At 47.4% G+C, this 20,397-nt stretch overlaps 1 protein-coding gene across 1 annotated transcript in view; it reads left to right on the top strand.

Moving 5' to 3' along the window:
• adamtsl3 (ADAMTS-like 3) overlaps positions 1–20,397 on the top strand; it is a 97,331-nt gene that overhangs the window by 66,652 nt on the left and 10,282 nt on the right. The window contains exons 17-23 of the mRNA XM_005726448.1: positions 1,874–2,084; positions 2,173–2,352; positions 3,902–4,055; positions 11,935–12,672; positions 13,156–13,396; positions 17,939–18,063; positions 19,699–19,836. Coding sequence (XP_005726505.1) covers positions 1,874–2,084; positions 2,173–2,352; positions 3,902–4,055; positions 11,935–12,672; positions 13,156–13,396; positions 17,939–18,063; positions 19,699–19,836 — 1,787 coding nt within the window. The remainder of the gene's footprint in view (positions 1–1,873; positions 2,085–2,172; positions 2,353–3,901; positions 4,056–11,934; positions 12,673–13,155; positions 13,397–17,938; positions 18,064–19,698; positions 19,837–20,397) is intronic.

Genomic DNA, 20,397 nt, shown 5'->3' with positions numbered 1-20,397 from the left:
TCCCCTGGTTGGTCCCTCACCTGGCTGGGCTGTCCATCTGGCTTACTGACAACCCCTGACCAGTCGCTCACTCTTGGTGAGCTTCCTTTCCAAGCTGACAGTTCAGCTTGTCTAATGGTTTGGTGGTTTTGCACAGGACTTGGTCTCAGGCTGGTTGTCACGATGTGTTTAAGGAACTTTGCCGCTCGTAGTCTCTTAATAGCTGTTAGTCCCATGTTGAGGACAGGATGCCTGCGGCGGAGTGTACAACTTGGCTTCTCCCCAACTCAGGTGATGCTTGCTGACAGAAGCTGCTCCGATGGCCCACAGTGGGCATGTTGCTGACTCCACTTTCCCCACACGTGTAGATTTGGTGGTTGAGAAAAAGTTACCTGATCACAGGAGCATGTCACACAGGTATCACTCTTTCTGAGCTCAGGACTGACGCTCGTGGGTAACTGGGATCTGGGTGTAAACCCGCTTCGGTTCCTCAGGGTTTCCCAATCGAGTCATCAGTGCAGCGACATGAGAGAAGCAAAGCAAAACTCAACACTAAACTAAATCTCTTCCTGCTGAGCCAAAGCACACAGAAGAGCTGGAAAAAGACACAAACTGATAAATCATCAGGTCAACCAAGCAAAAGCCCAGATGTTACTGAGCTCATTATCTCTACACAAAACAGTGTGAAGACTTTTTTAAATGTGTTATTACAGTTATAGAAAATGCATACATTTACACTGCGTTCCACATCATTATGCATGCGACATTTCAATTAGTTTTTGCTTGTGTTACTCTCACATCTTCTGAGATAACTGCTGTCAGCGTCAGATGGGGTTTTAATTAGTTTGTCAGGTCCTGTTAATTATAGAGAAACCTCCTTAAAGAGGTCGTTCAGCTTTATTAAGAGAATCACAGTTTTCGGGCAGCGTGTGGAGAGAGAGATCTGTCTGAAGTTAAAATGAGGCGAATAGTGCAATGTCTGGCAAGACACATGAAAAGCCGAGGTCATCAAACTGTGAATGGAGTTAGTCACGGCACAGATGAATAAAAGTCTTTTAAAGAAAGTTTCTGTGTGAGAAATTCAAGCAGATATATTCTGTTCATGTCTGGCTCAACATTTGGATTCATGGACTTTGCTTTGCATGATTCACAGTTCAAAGTAATCCTTCTTTATCTGATGCTGGCCTCAGTGCAGCCTCTCAGTTCATCCTCTGTCTGGTATAATTTGGTTTAGCTCCTCCCCCTTCATAGTCATCCTACCTTTATGCCAATTTTGTTTGGCTGCCCCTCACACACTAAAAATGAGGTGGGTGGGGCTTCAGTCCAAAGCCTCTGGCTCCTCCCACCTGACTGTCACACCTCCCGCCACACAGTTGAAACTGCTGTGAGCCTCAGTGCATCCACATGATTGGCTCATAGGTTTCTGGTCTGGCTGTTGATTGGCTCTTCAGCACCGTCCATGCAGTTAGAGATCTCCTTCTGACTGCACAGAGCAGATTTATGAGGAGCAAGCTTGTTGTTCACCTGCAGCTTGCTGTATGCGTGCGGTGCATGCATCATAACACAACACATCTGTGAAGTTTTGTTTGAGTGCTCAGCTGATGCAACATCAGACATGTTTTACATAACCGACGCGCAGCACGGCTCTGCATCGTGATTAACGGCACCTAAAAATGATGCTGGACAGAGTGAGAGTGTTTCATCTCCCCCACATGAGATGCCAACATACCTGAAGCCTCTCGTCTCTTTATTTGTAGTACCTGAGTATTCTAGTGTGTTTGATCATACTTTTACAAGGTGACACAGAGGCGTCTTTTAATCCTTTGATTAATTCTGTTGCTTCAAGGATTGAGCTCGCCTCTTTCGCTGTCTGAAGCTCCGTCTCTCTCGCCAGGTGGGAGGTGACGGCGTGGACGGGCTGCTCTGCGTCCTGCGGTGTCGGCATACAGACCAGGAGCGTGTTTTGCATGCGTCTTTTGTCCGTCGACCAGCAAGATATTCAGACTATTTCAGAGGACGCGTGCATGGATTTCCGACCTGCCATCCTGCAGCCCTGCAACCAGGTGGACTGTCCTCCAGCCTGGGAGACCGAGGCCTGGCAGCAGGTACGGACTTTCTGAGCGTGTGTGTACGGAGGGTGATTAATGCCCTGTCTTTCTACCTCCTCGCTCTTCTTCTGCTTCCTCCCTCCAGTGCTCCCAGACCTGTGGTGATGGTGTTCAGGTGCGGAAGGTGTACTGTAAGCAGCTCCTGTCCACGGGGGCCTACAGGCGGCTGGGGGACGACGCCTGCCAGGTAACCAAGCCCGCTACAAACAGAGGCTGTGGCAATATGGACTGTGTGCCCTACACAGCAGGAGGAGAATGGGGAAAGGTGAGCACACAGTGCAGAAATGTCATATTGTTTTTTCATATTGTGCAACGTCTGATTTAAGCTGCAGCTGGATTGTACTGCCAGTGTCTTTAATTAGAGTTAGATTAAACGGCTTCAGCAGCAATCAGAGTGCAGTAGATGGGCAGGAAGCGTGCTTAGAGGCAGGCCTGACCAACCAGAGGTCTGTGCAGGCGAGCAGGGTTAGGACTCACAAACCCAGCCTGGAGCTTGTTTTGGAGAGACAAGACCATTAAGCATGAAACCATCACATGAGGTCTTTGTCTTTTCTTCACGAGCACTGGTAAGAAACCCTTTGCTTGTTTGCTTGCAAACCTTGATATAGTGATGTCATCCTAAAAAAGGAGCCTGAGCTTTTTCTCCGTACATGAAATTTGCACGTCAGCGTTATATTCCTGCCTGTTTCCTGTGCTTACTGTTAGAGAAAACCTACAGCTGCCTTCCTGTGTCTCAGTGATAGCAGGAAGTCGAGTAACTTGAAGCTGCTTGCCTCAGTATTTCAGTGATTCGGGTTAAAATATGGTCGATACGTTTTGATTTTTTTTTACAAATCAATTTTGGTGGTTGCCATGGTAACACATTCCTGCTGAAGAGCCAGGCTGGTTCAGGTTCAGCCCCTCAGGTAGATTTGTTTTGCAGTTAGAGAAGCAGGCAACCGTTCTGCAGACATCAAACTCAGACAGCAAGCGGAAAGAAAATAATCGGGAGGAAAGAACTTAAAGAACAAGAAAGGCAACAAATTATAAACACTAATACTATAAATACACGATTCACATTAAAAATGAATAAATGGAACAGACATGTGAACAGTTTGCTATAGCTTAACCAGATGATATAACAGCTGGGACAAAACTGTTTCAGGCCAATAAAACACCGCTTCAAAGAAGTGCTCTCTGCCAAAAAAGTACAAATCTGAGTCCAGGAACAAATCAGTCACTTTTTCATGATTTCAGGTTTTGCTGTATCCTCCCACTTTATTTATGCTAACACACTGGCAGGTAGACTGGGCCACTGAAAACCATCTGATTGCAGATGTTTGGGGTAACTAGAGCCAGATGTGGGTGTGCTGAGCTCGATATGTACTGAAGCTCCTACACCAGTATACCTGACGCCCGCCTACTGGGGGGAAAACACACACTTGGTACCAACTTTCTAAAACTCATAATGTAACTTTATAACATGAACCATTTCTCACTGTGCAACAACCTAAAGTTATATAATGTTAACAGAGAAGGACCAACATTAGCCTTACACTCACAAACAGACCAGCTCTATTCTGCCAGCTCAATGGAATAAAATAATAGAGTCTGAGTCTATTCTCTCTACAGGGCATATGTTACCACCTTCATTAAACTATCTATGGACAGTAATATAGGACAGTAATGTGCCGGGCATATCAAATATTCCAATGAATAAATTCCTTCTTCCCTCACTTTAACCACACCTGACAGGAGAATCAGCCAGTGTGACCCAGCCGGGGTCCTGCAGATCTGTCATAAACCTTTCTGCCGTGTCTAACGTTCCTCTGCAGTGCTCCGTGTCCTGCGGTTTGGGGATCCAGCGCCGGGAGCTGCTGTGCCTCCAGCTGACGGCGGCGGGCCGTCAGGTGACGGTGGCGAGGGAGCAGTGCTCGGGTTTACCGTCTCCGCCGCTCGTACGAACCTGCCGCATGATGGCCTGTCCCAGTAAGAGCACACAAACACGTCCGTCCTGTGGAAAAGACACTTTTCCTGTGACCATCTGTGCGGGACACTGGGTTTGATGCCTGATTTAATGCACATTTATTACACGCACACACTCGTGTTCAGGCTGTGTCACCTGCTTTGCCTTGGGCAAAGGCAGGTGACACGCCAGTTACATCAGTCACTTTAATTCACATAGACTGGTTATTAGACGGCGCTTTACTGCTCTAGATGAGCACTCAACAAACCTCATTCACCCATTCATACACAGAGTGCGCGGAACCGCTCTTTTGGTGGTCTCCTTTGGGTGGCGCTGTCACTTGGCGTTCGCTCTCTCTGCGTATCACTTCCTGTTCCTGTTCTAACACAGTTGTGTTTTTGTGTAGCCAGTTTAATTAAAAACTTACAGATAACTTCTTATTTCATAGTCTAATCTTCAGGTGCTTCATCCGAAGCCCACTCTGTGTGTTCACTCACTAATTTACAGTGACAGGGTTCGGCTAGCGTAGCTTAGCTTAGTTTAGCTTAGCTTAGCTTAGTTTAGCTTAGCGTAGCTTAGCTTAGCTTAGCCGGCTCGCTAGCAGCATGGCCTTTTCACCTGTCCCTCCTGCTCATTGTGTCACGTGTGTAGTTACTCCTCCACCTCCTTTAGCAGTAATGATACTTGTTATAAATGTAGTCTATTTGCAGCTCTGGAGGCCAGCATCACTGAATGGGAGACTCGGATTCGCACCACTGAAAAACCCTTAGCTAGCCAGGCCCCTGTAGCCGGTGGTAGCGTAGGCCCCGCTAGCTGTCCCCCGGCAGACTGACCTGAGCAGCTGGGTAACAGGATGGCTGGGTGACGGTAGTCTTAAACAGAAGCCTCAGGTACACCAGCAACCTGTTCATGTGTCTGACTTTCACAGAAGGAGTTTGTGTCTAAGTGTGTAAGTGCTTTCTGTGTAACACTCAGTGAACGCATGGGGAGCAACTCTGGGCTCAGTGTCTTGCTCAAGGACACTTTGGTATCTGACCAGAGTCAGGGATTGAACCGCCATCCATCTGATCAGTAGATGTGTTTTTCTTTGCTTCTTGCTGTGATTTCTGCCACGTCAAAATATCTCCAGTATCCACAGATGATGCTGAATTATACCCCCGTCTACGTACAGGGCCTGAAACTCTGAAAACATGCTGATATCTCAGTATGAAGGTTAGATTTGTCAGTGCTTCCTTTAATATAAATCAGCTGATTGTGACGGGTCAGGTGGAATATGTTTTTCATGGATGAGGACCGGGGCGGCAGTGGGTAGCTCGAGGTCCTGGGTTTGAATCCACCATCTGCCCAGAGGCTTTCTGCGTGGTGTTTGCGTGTCGTCCTCGTGTGTGCATCAGAGCCAAACAGGTCAACTGGTGATGTGAGAACCTGATGTGACAGAAAAGGGTGGATGGATGTTGTTTATTGTGATATCAACTCTCTGTGAGGAGGACTGTCGCTGGGACATGGCAGATTACAGCTTGGTGAAACAGTCTCACCCTCGGGCCTCTGAGCAGTGTTTACACCCCCGGCCCCGTGCGGTGTATCAGGCCATCGCGTTTACTCTCTGAATGCTTGAAGGGAACTCGGACTGGCCAATCTTCACGCTAACACAGCGTGCTGTTCTTTGCCATATGCGTGCACGTATGCTGTGTGGGAAGCCTATGTGAAAATCACGCATCGGGTTCAGCAGCTGCTCAGTGAGTGCCGATGACTTCACGTGATGACTGCGGCCAAGCTGCAGGAGACGCCGCTCGCTGACGTCTGTGTGAAATAAACGCCTCGGTGTTGGTCCAACATCAGAGTCACCGTTTGATCTGTTTTTCTAATCCTCCGCGACTCGACTCACCCGCACGCTGCACAACACGTGACTTAATGCCTCGCAAATGTCGCAGTGAGTCCTGAGAGTCCATGTGTGTTTCAGGAAATGTTTTTTCCAGCTGCCGCCTCGGATATTACCGCCTAATCAGGACGAAGGCCGAGGCCGGGTCAGTGGAAGAGTCCCGGTGTCTTCAGAGCAAACAGATGCTCGAGGTGACTCGATATAAACATGATGTCATGTATGAAATGTTTAAGGAGTTCTGAGAATCAGCTCATATAAATAAACCTTACCTGATTCAAACATGGCCGTCCTCCTTTTAGAGATCATCTTCTCAGGTGTGCACGGACAGCTTCTGCTCTTTTCAGATCTCTCTTCTTCGCCGTTGTGTCCTGGATCTGCTCAGGTGTGAATAAAGCTGAAGTGAACGAAGTTGCAGTAGATCTGGTGAATAAGACTGGCACGACGTGGCGCTCACCAAAGCTTTTTGCACCGCCCGCCTCAGAAGCCTTAAACTCTACATGTTCTTAACTTGATGAGAGGACCAGACAGACTGCTGCCGCTCTCATCTGAGAGCAGGGCCACAGAAAAAGCTCCCACACATCTGTGCCGCGAGATTTGTTGGACTCTCGTTGCTTCTGTTAGGTCTGACGGACGTTTTGCATTTTTTCAGACTGGCCGCAGGGTGCTGACAGGAAAACCTGCTACTGAGTGTGGGAATGTTTCCTTTTGTGTGTGGAATTGTTGCTTATAATATTCTTCTGAGTTTTTAGGGAAGAACTGAACAAACAGCCCAGCACTGTGAAAACGAGCTGCTCTAATGAGCTCTCTGACTTTCCTCTGCAGGGAGGGAGAGATTATATTTCCATGTAAACTGGAGGCTGGGACATTTAGTGAATACATGACATTTTGTTTCAGTGAATATGACCTTCACTCTGTTTTTTATTGCTTTTACTGTAACTGGAGCACCATCAATAACAACAGAATACGTAACAGCTGCCTGTTAAACGTCTTCCTCTCGCAGAGAATGATTCCTGCGTTTCAGCCTGTAGGAACACACGGACAGATAATGTTCTTCATATTGTTCAGGTTGTTTATTTTCTTTATGTTGGTCAGGGATGAGAAAGGAGAGATGCAAGCAGCTGAGCAGGGAACCAAACACACGGCTCCTTCACACAGACCTCAGGTCAGTTTAGAAGATAAGAACCACGAGCGATGTAACGGCAGCAGCTGCAGTGGAAGCTGTGTGGACGCGATGCAGAGGAGATGTGTTCGAGTCAAAGCAGGTGACTTTATGGGCAGACCTGACAGCGTCCCGTTTGAACTCTTAGACAGTGATGGTGATCATGCAGACATGCATCTTCTCTCAGTGTGTCGCCTGGCACAGATGTTCACGTCCTGCGTGCGATCACGCCGTGCTGAAACGACGCTTTAGTGCAAATCAGCCGTCGGCTGCTTCAGAGGTGCTCGTCTGACGGTTGAGCAGTTCTGCCCAGAACTTGTGCGCCTGCTTGAATCACCACCCGAGAAGAAGAAGCTCAAACTCAAACGGGACGATCTAAAAATGGTTTTGGAACAACTCTGAAACCTCAAAACGTGGAGCATGCAAGTTGCAACTGCCGTAATTCCCCCTCTCATTAATTTCAATGTGTTTAATAATTGAATGGAAAGAATTGGAGGAAAAGCAGAGAGAGACCTGCTGAGACCCGGGGCTGCCGCCGTGGTCGCTGCAGCTCACTGAGGAGGGAAGCTTGTGCTGCAGAGAGCCGGGATGCCAGCGGTGAAACTACTGCAAATGAATTTGCATGTCAATGCTCCCATCCTGCAGACTTTGGTCCAGCCGGCCTCGCTGCAGCTGTAACAAACGTTCAGTCACCGTATGGTTAGAGAAAGTGACGGCAGTTGGAAACATTGCGAGCTGTGATATCTGTCACACAGGACGGGGGTGGGGATTTGTCAGTGCTACGGTGGATCAGCGGGAGGCCAGTCTCACTAATCGTTTGTTTGATCATCAGAGGCGGATCAGGAGAAAAGCACCCAGCGCTCCAAAGAATCCTTCACGAGCTGTTAAAGGTCGTCTGTGTCCTTTCAAGTGTGGACAGTCTGACTCTGTCAGGTGATGAACTCCACGACATTTTAGCAAAGAGCCGTTAAACAAGCCGTGTAATCATCCTGTTTGTAGATGTTTGACAGGTTTCTGATGTCATGAAAAACCTTTCTGGCAGTATCAGGGACATCGCAGCACCGCGAGCCGCTTCGCAGCATCCTCCATTTTTGATTTGGGGCGTGAAGCGAGCAGCAGCAGCATCCTGACAGCATCAACTACAGTATCATCTAACGTCTGCTGGAAATCGAGGGCGGGCTTCCTGTCCTCGTGGTGCGTCTGAATCTGCTGGTGTCTCCCCGAACTAAGGGCAGAGGTGCGGCGTCGTAGTCAGGCGACAGAGGCGGAGCCAGTTTAAAGGACGACGGCCGGGCTCAGTGTTAGAGATGAAGCACGTGATCGAGGCTCTTTCTTCACAAACACTTGAAGACGTACTGCGTGTGCACAACAACAAAATGAAGGATTCGTCGCAGCGATGTGTGCAGCCTGCTGGCTGGACGGTAACCTCCGTGTGGATCTGTGATATTTTGCTCGGCTAAAAGTTATCAAGGCTGACGAGTGTCTTTTCCTGACCGGCTGAACTTTACACGGATCGAATGACATTTATATTTTATAACCTAGTTACGTCGTGTAGATTGAAATGCGGCTGCATGCAGTTTTTTTTCATCAGTTGAATATTTTCTCTGTGTTGAGCATAAAGAAATATCTTCCACAGGACCTGTTTTGTTTTTTGCAGACGTCGCCTGCAGCAAACAGGCCAAATAACCCGAATCCTTTTAAAGTGTCCTGCTGAGCAGAGCTGCAGCACAGCGTTGCATCCTGGCAGATCTGCAGCTGCCAACTCTGAGCTGCACATTGGGCTTTAACCAAACTTTAAAATGCATTTTGTTTTTCGTTATAATTTTCACTCTTTAACCCAGATGGCTGATGTGTTCAGGCCCACTCTTTGATCACGGGCTAAACTTACACAGTGGATCATCTGCCTCCACCTCCTCCTGTCCCAGCATCCTCCTTCACTACATCCATGAACCTCCTGTGAGCTCCTCCTCTTCTCCTCCTGCCTGGCAGCTCCATCTTCATCCTCCACCCACTCTCAGCCTGACTCTGAGCTGTCCCTCTGATGGACTCATTTCCTGTCTCCCTCCCGATCAACATCTGAACATCTTCAGCTCAGCCTGTCTTTTCCTCAGCGACACGTCTCCAACCATCCACCACAGCAATCCTCACTACCATCTTGTAAACCTCACCTCTGTCTCTTGCTGCTCTCCTCCAGCAGCGTTGGACATGTAGAATAAACAGCACTCTAGTCCACAGGTGTTAATGGAGGGCCTCCATATTTTCAGGGGAGGGTGTCACCCCTTGCCCTGCTTTAGACACACCCCTGTTGGAACATATAAAACCTTTAGTGGGGCTTTTACTGATGGTCTGATTGGATCTTCTTTTAATCACAGAACATATTTCACTTGTCTAAAAACAAACAAGAACTTCAGGACATGAGAACAGGAAGTGCTAAACGCTAACTCGTGCTCTAGTCTGAGGACTCAGTGCAGCCAAGTTGTTTTTACTACAAAGAAAGAAAAGACTTTCCTGAGGTCACAAATCCAAAGCAGACATAATGTGATGAATCCGGTCTCAGCGCTCAGTCGTAGATCTGTGCACGGCCGCTCGGCCCACTGTTTCAGAGTCCTGCCCTGCTCAGCATGACCGAATATCAAAAGTCAGAATGTCCTCTTCTGTTTCACTGATCGTGCTCATTGTATCGGCGTCTGTGCCGTCAGCTCACAGCTTTTATTTGAGTTAATGGTGTAAAGCAAAAAGCCGGGTCCCTTTCAGAGGGAGGTGTTGTTTGCATTTTCTCATGCCCTGAGTATGACCATCGATCAGCGTGGTTTATAACCATCATCACTCACAGAGACCCAAACTGCTCGTACTTGTTAGGACGTACTCTGCTTTTAGCTGACGCAGAGGTGTCACGCGGTCTGACCCGCGTCCCCCCGCAAGCTCTGAGGAATCCACTTAGCCGTCCTGCTCGATGTTAAGTAAAGTACAGTCGGGAATTCAAATAAACACAGAGGGCCTCTGAGCCTAAACACATACCTCATCACCGTGGGTCACTGAGATGACTGCGGAGGTTCTGGGTAAGACCTCTGAAAGAACGCAGTAACGCGCAGTGTTACTCAGCTGTTAAAGTAAAGTTTAAACTCAGTGAGTGACTCATTAATGTCAGAGTCACAACAATAGCTTTACTACATATGTACATATCGCCGGTGTTAGATAAAGGAAGCTACCAGCTCCCCATGAACCAGCCGAGGCGGGCTGTCGCTGTTTACTGAGGCTTCAACATCACTTTTCACATGCAGATGCAGACGCAGCAGATGCAGCAGATGCAGACGCAGCAGATGCAGACGCAGCAGATGCAGCAGATGCAGACGCAGCAGATGCAGCAGATGCAGACGCAGCAGATGCAGACGCAGCAGATGCAGCAGATGCAGACGCAGCAGATGCAGACGCAGCAGATGCAGACGCAGCAGATGCGTCTTTCTGTCTTTAGTTTCAAGTCTTGCTGAAAACAACATGATGTTCATGTTGGAGACGTCCTGTTACGCCCCCAGCCGAGGGGGCGTGTCAAGGGTGTCCTAGACATAACATGAGGTGTGACTCCTGACTCCTCCCACTCCCAAGTTCAGCAGCGGAGAATGAGTCAGGATGCTGAGCAGCAAACATCCTCAAAATGCTCTCATCTACCAACAAAGACACGAGCACATCCTGCCTCTTGAACTAATGGACTTGTGTTCGCGCTTCTCACTCAAACACTCAAAGCTGTGAGCGAACAGCTGGCGCCTCGTTGCAGAGGAGCCAATGAGAGGGGCAGGTGGCTGTCAGGTGGACCTTCTTCTACTTCTTCTAGTCCTCAGAAAAATATAACCTGAGATGAATTACACATGACACCTTAATGTATGTCATTATTTATTCAATAGAAACTCAAAGTGATTGTGAAGTTTGATTGTCTAAGACCTCTGCTGGCGTCTGTGCTCCTTGGCGTTGTGTTAACACACCTGCAGACCAGCAAAGTGTCAGAACTGCTCTTTACAGAGACGCTCGCACCGCTGATGATCAGCTGATTAAGTGCATTTCATTTGCAGCACCTGTGCCTCACTTAGCGCTCCACCACCACATCCAAACACGATCAGGTTAGGCTCCAAACAAACAGCAGCCGCTGAAATACAGCGTCACAAAACCAGCGGCTGACTGCACTGTGTCTGTTTTACATACAGTCAGTGGTTTCATTGGATAAGTCGCCCACTCTTGTTGCCTTGTTACCGCTTCTTTAAATCAGATGATGTTCAGACACCTGAGGAAGACCAGGAGCCCTGAAAATACTGCAGCAGCCGTCACTGAAGGTTTGTTTTATTTTAAGGAGGAGCTTCTTCCTGTAAGAGTAATGTAGTGTTTTTATAAGGAAACACCTGTCCTTATTCTGGTTTGACTGTTTCATGCACTGACATCATTTCATCATCATTTCAAAGTAGAAACGTAAATGAAGAAAAAAAATGTCCATAATTAGCTTGAACGATTATAAATCAATAAGTCAAATGAACTTTGTTGGAACCAGAACAGGTACAGCAGCATTTCAGCTTTTAGTGAGAGAGGAAATATTGCCCTGGATGGTGGATGTGTTGGACAGAAGATGGAGCTGCCAGGGTGGAGGAAAAGAGGAAGACACGGAGGAGGTTCATGGATGTAGTGAACGAGGACATGGAGAGGGTTGGTGTGACAGAGGAGGGTGGAGGAGCTGGAGGCAGCTGATCCACTGTGGTGACCTCTAAAAAAGATGAATTGTTCCTCTGAAGTTTCTCAAACTTTAAACTTTTATTATGTTGAAAAATGTTGAAAATATTCACAGTATTGAGAAGAAATGTCGTCTCTCTTTGATTCCTAACAGAGCACAAGAAGCAGATGAGACCCAAAGACTCGCGAAAAGCCGCTGTGAAGAACCAGGTCAAGCAGCCGGTGAGACGCCCTGCAAAGACTAGAGGCTACGAGGAGGCGATCAAACAGTGTCCCGCTCTCATTAGCACGCACAACATCTACATCCAGACCCGTAAAGAGAGGCGTCTCCACCTGACCGTTGGTGGCCACGCCTATCTTTTACCCAACACCTCTGTGGTCATCAAATGCCCCGTCAGAAGGTTCCCCAAAGCCTACATCCGCTGGCTCAAAGATGGCAGCGCCTTACCCAGCTCCCAGCGCCTGGGCGTCACCAAGTCCGGCTCTCTGAAGATCCAGTTCCTGGAGCCAGAGGACACCGGGGTGTACAAATGTGTGGCAGGACCCGCCTCAGACATTTTCACTCTCCAGCTGATAGGCGGTGACGGCAGGTCGGCGGGTAGACCGCCTGCTCCCGGACCCGACTGGGAGGAGATGCTGCCCAGCTGCTACAGCCACGACTCAGTCCTGAAGACGATCCGACCTGGGGCCCGGGTTTCTCTGGTGCCCGCTGGCGGACAGGTGGCCTCCCTGCAGCCACGGGTGGAGGAGAGACTGATCAATGTCACGCTGCAGGCTGATAGAGGAGAGATCCAGCAGGAGCAGGCCTCAGAGCTCATCTCCTCCCTGCTGACACACATGTCTCCTGCCCAGCTCTGGACCAGAACCACGAGGAGAGGAGGACAAGCTAAAGGTAAGCAGAGACCCAGCCGACCACACTGTGCAGGCGGTGTCTTTCTTCCAACACTTTTTCATGTCTTTCATTAAAAAGTTTGTCGATAGAAAAGAAAAAAATAAAGAACAAGGGAGCAGGAAAGACAATTGAAGGAAAAGGGACTAAAGGAAGGTGAGAAGGAAAGAGGTTAGTTGGTCGGTGGGTGGGTTTCTGTGGTGAGGTCATCAGTACCAGACTGCGGTCAGCTCGTCTGGCACCAACACTCATCCTGCCAGAAACATTTTCAGTGATTCTGAGGCTTGATGTGAACTTCCTGACGTTTATCTACACGACTGATTGAACTGCACTGCAGGTATGAAGGTGTTCCTAATAAAGTGCTCCGTGTTTGTTGTGATTGCTGATGCAACCCCATCAGGCGTCTCTCCGTGTCATCGGCTGACCTTCCTCGGCCTCCTTTCTCAGGATAACCTTTTTTCTTTTTGCTTCCTGGTCCGTCCACAGACCGACTGCCCAACTGGTCCGAGCACTCTCCACTGGAGACGGTAGCAAAGAGACCAGCGATCATCAGACAGCAGCAGAGCGTCCCACCCACCTTTCAGAAGAACATCGACATCAGTATCGGACACAGCGCGCTCCTCACCAACGCCACACGGTCGCTTACCATCCGGTGCCCTGCGGAGGGATCCCCGCCTCCCAAAATCAGCTGGAGCAAAGATGGAGCTCTGCTGCAGCACTCTGACAGGTAGCAGAGCTGCGCTAGCTGACGGGCCAGTCAGTCTGATTCTGACTAATCGTTGACATGATTTATTTATCATGTGATATTTTTTAATTTGAGTGAATTCTGGAAGCTTCGTGTTTGCTTCAGGAAGTCACAAGATGCTCGGAGTGGCTCACAAATTCAAAATATAAGCTCCAAGTTATTTACAGCAAGTTAACAGGATGCTTTCCAGTTTGTAAGAATCTGCTTTTCAAAATAAAACCCACAGGACAATAAATGTGAACTATTGATGTTTACCTTTATCCAAAAATAAAAGCGTCTGCATGGTAAAATGAGCCTATTTGAGGTGTGTGTCAAATTTTAATGACAGTTTTAAGGATTTCCCAAACGGTAGGTAGCATATGCTACAGGCTCATGATGTGTCTGAGTTTCAAAATTAAAGTCTTCAGAGAGTCGAAGGACACATTGACGTTTCCTAAAATGTCAAAATAAAAGACTTAAGGTGACAAAAGGAGCATACAGATTTACTGGCTTTTCAAAATAAAGTCTAGTGTTTCCCACTTCTCAGAATTGAAAGCATCCAACATGAGAACGTGTTTCAGGGTTTTTTTCTTCAAACAGCACTTTGAGCTTGTTGAGTTTTCCTGTGATTTGCTGACACGATGCTGCCTCCAGGGTCCAGTTCTGGGTGTATTTAGCTCGTGCAGTCAGTCAGAGTCACAGCAGAGAGGAACAGAATGAGGAAGCAGCTTCCCTCACCTGCCCTGCTCCTGTATCTTTGCGTTCGCTGCCCCTCATCACTTCTCCAACTGCAGCGTGTTAGCTGCTCTCCTCCTCCTCACTCTGTTAATTAGCTACAGCTCATGTTTCTCTTTGTGATCTTTTCCAGCTGCAACAGATGAAGCCTGGAAATATTCACAGTGAATTAATTGGGAAGCTAATTACACCGGTGGATCTCCCCGGCCTTCCCACATGTTTGCTGCTTTGCTGATGCCCCTGGTTCTCAGTGACTCCCCAGGAAGTCTTTGAAAGAGGCTGAATGCGTGTTTTTCACTTCCACAATCAGTCGGTGTTAACTAGCAGTCATAATTACTACTGACACCGCCTCGGTCGATGGTATGAGCTTCTACACCAGGCTAGTCACAGCTTTCCCGATTAGTTCTGCTTGTTTATTTAAAGAGTGCCGTCTCTGAGCCTGACAGGAAGTCATTTATCAGTTCTGATCAAAGGTTTGAGCACGTGACTACGATACCTCTTGTAAGCAGTACAGAGGAGAATTGCTGGTGCATTGTGGGAGGACCCAGCGGCCTGAGCCTGCAGCAGCATGACTGAAGGAGGCTTCAGCAAAACGCCACATCACCGACCCAACTATCGCCTTTATCAGGTCTGCAGAACATTGAACGAGTTTGAACCTCGTTCAGGTTTTTGCTGATGTGTCTGTAACTCTGTCTAATCTGTGGTCGAAGGCTCAGCTGTCAAGACAAAACATTTGTCTTCCACTACTTTTACTTTTTAGGTAAAAATGATCAGGTATTTGTTACAAGAAGCTGGTATTTAGTCTTTTTGTTATGCATCCATCCTCTTGGATTTATCCAGCTGTTTTAGGGCGAGAGGCGGGGTACACCCGGGACAATTTAGAATGAGCAATTAACCCAACTCCACTAACTGCATGTCTTTGGACTGTGGGAGGAAGCTGGAGTACCGGAGAGGACCCACGCAAACTCCACATGTGGGCTGATGGTGGAACTGGACCTTCTAGCTGTGAGGCCACCACTGTACCACTGTGCTGTCCTTGTGCTATTTTTAATTAGTTGTAGCCTCTAAGTCATGGATATCAAACATTGATCCTTTAGGTCAGACGTTCAGTTTGAGGTGGTCGGAGCCGTGTGTGAGTCTGAGCGCTGTTTCCAGCCTCACGGGTTGAGAAAGTAAAATGAGAGAATGCTGTGAATCATTTATTCTGTTCACTGATTTATAAAGTCGGTCCCTCCACAGATGAAAGTTTTGGCACATGAGGTGAGCCGGCACATTTTATCAGTGGGTTTATTGACTTTGAGCCGTGATGCTCATTTTAACAGGCCGTGTGACGATGCAGTGTTTGGATGTGAAACCTCACTGAGTGAATATTGATGAAGCAGGATGACCGCACATTTTGCACTCGTGTAGTTTCGTCCATGTCAGCCCACCCTTTTCAAAAACACATTCGATTTTCTTAACTGGAACTTGTGAAATGCTGATGGAGGTTTGCGAGCTGCGACTCACTGCGAGGGAGCCCATGCGTGGGAGCAGGAGCTGCCAATCACAGCACGACCGAGCGTTTCTGCCCCGATGCGTTACACAACACGACCTCTTCTTGATCCTCCGAGCTCGCCGGCCGGCTCCTGCGCCGCTGTCGTCATGAGTCAGGTTTAAACCTGCTGAACTGGCCTGGTCCAAATCATGCCACTGATTGGTTCTGCAAAGTGTGCAGGATGGCGTATTGATTAATGTCTTGATAAAAGTCCAGAAAACGTGGCAGCAAACAGTTCGAAAGCTTATGTTTAAATCGTTTTTTCTCTCCGTGTTTCTGTAGCAACTTTTCCTCCTGTGATATGCAAACGATTGAACCTCATCGTGTTGATTAAGCCCATAGTGTGGGATCTTTGACGCCCCCTCTGGCAGTGATGGTAATGGCACAAACCCTTTGATGTCTGGGGGACGTTAGAGGAGTTTTGTGAGCTTCGGCTTCATAGTTCAGCAACAGTTCTGTGTTTCGTGGCTGCAGTCTGATCATTTTGTGACCTGATGAGCTGAAAACCCAGTTTTGTAAAACGAACGAGCTGCTGTGGAGAGATGGCCGAGGCTTTTCCACTGAACTGGTCTGACTGTCTCCTGAGGTCTTCATCATTTTCTTCTCCTCTTGCTCATCTCTTCCTTAGAGATTTTCAGCACAATGAGTCAGATAAAGAAAATCAGTATCAGTTTCATGTCTGTACATTGAGAGCAAATCTAAAAGAAACGCTTTGATATTTGCTAGTTTCAGTATGAGAGGAGTCCTCGTGTTCCTGTTTATTTAAGTGATTTAAGGAGGAAACAAGCCACGACAGGTGGTGCTAGCCTCCGCCTCCCTGCTGTGGCGCTCAGCTGCTTTTAATCACGTCCTGAACTTGTCTGTAAGATGCGCTGAGATGAAATTGCTATTGATTTTCCGATTTGATGCCGGGTAAGCCGGTAAACAAACACATTTCCAAATATGTCAGACGGTTCTTTTAATCTGAGCGCGAGAGAAAGAAGCTCTGAGGACGGTCGGGAATCTGAACGCCCAAGTGAGACGAACACTTGATTGACATTTACAAGACCTGTGGGCTGCAGAGGAAAACACAATGTTCTGCAGCCGCCCTTGACTGAGTTTTATCAAAGTGCTGAAACTGTGGCGCGAGCTGAGCGTGATAACAGCTGAAGTTAGCTCTGCATCACGCTGTGCTGCTGACTGACCTTTTAAAAAGGACTTTTATCAGATTTACTGGGTCTGCAGCATTTATTTCTTTTATTCGTCAGTGAAAAGTTCACGTCTGTGTTATTACGGCAGAGACGCAGATCAAAGAACAAGTACGTCTCTTCCATTGCAGTGAAGGAGAACAGTTATGAGTGCCTGATCTACATGCAAATCACTGCTGTCTGGAATACAGAGCTGCAGAGCAGTTTTAAAAGGCTGCAGCACGTCAGAGTGTGTGTGCTGTAGCACCGTGGTTTCAAATATCGCTCTAGTAACTGTACTGCTGCAAAGCTTAGTGTGGAAGACGGGGCGTCGCTGAGCCCGGCGACGTGGACAGCTCTCTGGTTCTTTTGGCCCGGTGCTGTTTGCTCCCCTTACAGGGGAGGAGTGTTGTTTTAGTCTAAAGCCCACCTGTACGTAGCGACGCACTCGTATCTCCTCACGTTGTAGCTGACAGCTGTCTGACAGACTCTTACTGCATAACGAAGCCTCTAATCAATCTCCTCTCAGTGATTCTTGTATGTACTTGCTTCTGTTATGAGAAGATGATCCTGGTACCTGAAAACTTTGCTTTACCAAAGATTTTTTAACCTGCTGCTACAAATAATAAAACCTTACAGAAGTTGTCTGCACAGCTCAGTCTGTTTGTTACATTTACACTTGTTAAAATGTAACATTCTCTGACAGCGATTATATTCTGATATTCAAGGTGTGACATCACTCTGAGGTTGTGGGCGGGAGGGGGAACAAAGGTGCGACGTTTGTGTTAATATAACGACACCTGGCTTTGCAAAAAAACCCCAAAACGTCAGGTTTAGAATGTTAGAGAGCTACAGGCTTCTTCTGTGAACAATAAAATAGCACTTGCAGTTTCTTCCTTGTGTTTCTCTGTGTTTGGGTGATGATCTCCTCATCTACAGCTCAACAAACTTCCTCTGTATCCAAAATTATTCACCAGTCCCTCAGCGGAGACTCTTCGCCCGTTTTAGCTGCCCCACTTTGAAAGAAGTACGGGAATATGAGGAAGCCGTGTTCTCCTTGTTGGCATGAGTTGGGTAAAAAGTAAAAATGTTTTCCTCGTGTGTCCGCAGGGTGTCCTGGGATCGAGCGGGCCTCCACATCCTGCAGCTCCGAGCGTCTGACAGAGGCCAGTACAGGTGCGCCGCTGCCAACGCGCTGGGCTCAGACTCGGAGGCTTCCCAGCTGCTGCTGGCAGGTGTGCTCTTTGTTGCAGTTCACTCGTCTCACGTAAGGTTGCATTTGTATGCACATCTTCTCCAGTTCCAGTGGAGGTTTTGTAATTTCCCTCGTGGCTTTTCTTAACTATGTTGATGAATATCAATCCCGGCCTGCTTTGTCTGTGAGCGCGCGGTAATAAATGGATTTATAAATATATACGTTTACAGATTTCACCGTCTTACTCAGCCTGCAGAAAAGAGTGTGGGACAGCTGTGTTTGTTCACAACATGAACCCAGTTCTTCTTTTCCACTGGTGTCGTGTGTGAGGGATTATTTTCCACTTGTGATCTACAGGAACACAACGCTGTGGCTCCGTCTCAGCCTGCTCCATGACTGCAAACAAACCCGGGTGGTGGGTTTAATGATTTATACAGTCCTGGAATCACAAACTAATTTTTTTAGCTTTTTGGGGGGGGGGTATCCTTCCAGATTGATTCATGTTCATTCAGGAATGTTTGTATCCAGTAAGGCTGCAGCACTGATCACAAAATAATCAGCCGGAAGTTCGGGAAGCTGATCTGTTGGCACAAGAAATAACAGTTGAATCTGATCTTTTCTTATTCTGTTTATGTCCAGACAATCAGAAGGTTAACAGGAACTAATATTGAATGTGCAGTTTCTGTGTTCGATGTTGTAATTTAAATAACTTCCACGCGGACGTTACAGTTACTCTCTGAGGAAAGTGAGTGATTAAACCCAAAAGTGCAAAATGCCATTTCTATGCCAATGACACAGTGATGTCATTTCCTGTGTCTAACCAGCCTCTGTGTCATTTACCATGAACTTTGAATGCAAGGCAAGCAAGTTTATTTGTACAGCACAATTCAACAACACGGTGGTTCAAAGTGTTTTACAGAGACATTAGAAACAAGAACAAATAAAAAGCAGGATTTAAAATTGATTAAAACAAGCAAACAAACAAACAAAACAGATAAAAGCAAAACAGATAAAATCAGTGGTTAAATGTAAGTTTTGAAATTTAAGCTTAAAGTGTGGATTTGGTGCTTTATTCAAATGCAGCTGAGAACAGGTGAGTCTTCAACCTGGATTTAAATAAACTGAGTGTTTCAGCTGATCTGAGGCTTTCTGGGAGTTTGTTCCAGATATAAGGAGCATAAAAGCTGAATGCAGCTTCTCCGTGTCTGGTTCTGACTCTGGGAACTGATAACAGACCGGATCCAGATGACCTGAGGGATCTGGAAGGTTCATACTGGGTCAGGAGGTCACTGATGTATTTTGGTCCTAAACCATTCAGAGCAGTACAACTTCACTTTGTCACCACTGTCTCACACTTACATGGACGGGCTGCAGTGCTGGACACAGTTTGTCTGAGGTTCATCACAAATCTGGACTCTTTACCCTCGAAAGCCGCCTAGAAGTAACTGATGAACGTCTTTTCTGAAATGAGGAGTTTGTGGGATATTTGAGGCAAAATAGATGTTTTTACATCAGAGGTTAGTCGTGGTCTCTGCTCATCTAGGTATCCTTGGAAAAACCTGGAGACTCTTCTAATGGTTGTCGAATCACGACTTTATTGATATATACTGTCATTAAGGGTACGGGAGGATGTGATGGGAGCTCAGTGGCTGATGCAGTTTGTGTGAATCTTCAGAGCCTCCGGCCATCGCGGTGTCCTGGAGGAACGTCTCAGACCACGGGGGGATGCTGGGCCACAGCTTGACAGCCACTGTCGGAGGACAAATCAGCATTCGTCCAGGCGCCAACCTCACTGTGGACTGTCCCGTCAGTGGTAGGTCACGATACCACACAAATCAAAGGTCTGCATATCCAATCTCAAAAACCCCGGCGTCCTGTTTTCTTGGCCTTTATTTAGCATCTACAGCACATAATTCAATGAAAAAGATGGTCTGCTGTATCTATAAAACGATGTTGTTATGTTATTGTGTGTGAAGTCTGTGCATGAAGCAGAAACGTGAACGCACAGCAGGCTCCGCCTCTCGTCTCACCACCACAGACAAAGCAGAAAGACGCAAAGGTTTACTTCCTGTGCAGATAACAAACGTCCTCATAAAAGCCTGCAGACACAGATTTAGGTCCCCACAACATCAGTAACACACACACACACACACACACACACACACACACTCATCTAAATGTGTACACACTGACTGCTGCTTCTCTCATCTCATCCAATCACAGAGTGATGAAAACGTCTGATCAAACAGTTTATGTGGAGCTGGTTACAAAAGGTTACTGCACTGAGAGCTGAGGTGATATCAGCTGTGTGTGTGTGTGTGTGTGTGTGTGTGTGTGTGTGTGTGTGTGTGTGTGTGTGTGTGTGTGTGTGTGT

The sequence above is a fragment of the Pundamilia nyererei genome, unplaced genomic scaffold, assembly GCF_000239375.1.
Source record: "Pundamilia nyererei isolate P.nyererei 1_Seehausen unplaced genomic scaffold, PunNye1.0 scaffold00019, whole genome shotgun sequence".
Taxonomy (NCBI): domain Eukaryota; kingdom Metazoa; phylum Chordata; class Actinopteri; order Cichliformes; family Cichlidae; genus Pundamilia; species Pundamilia nyererei.
Note: the sequence above shows the minus strand (reverse complement) of the source record. Positions and strands in the feature narration are given on the sequence as shown.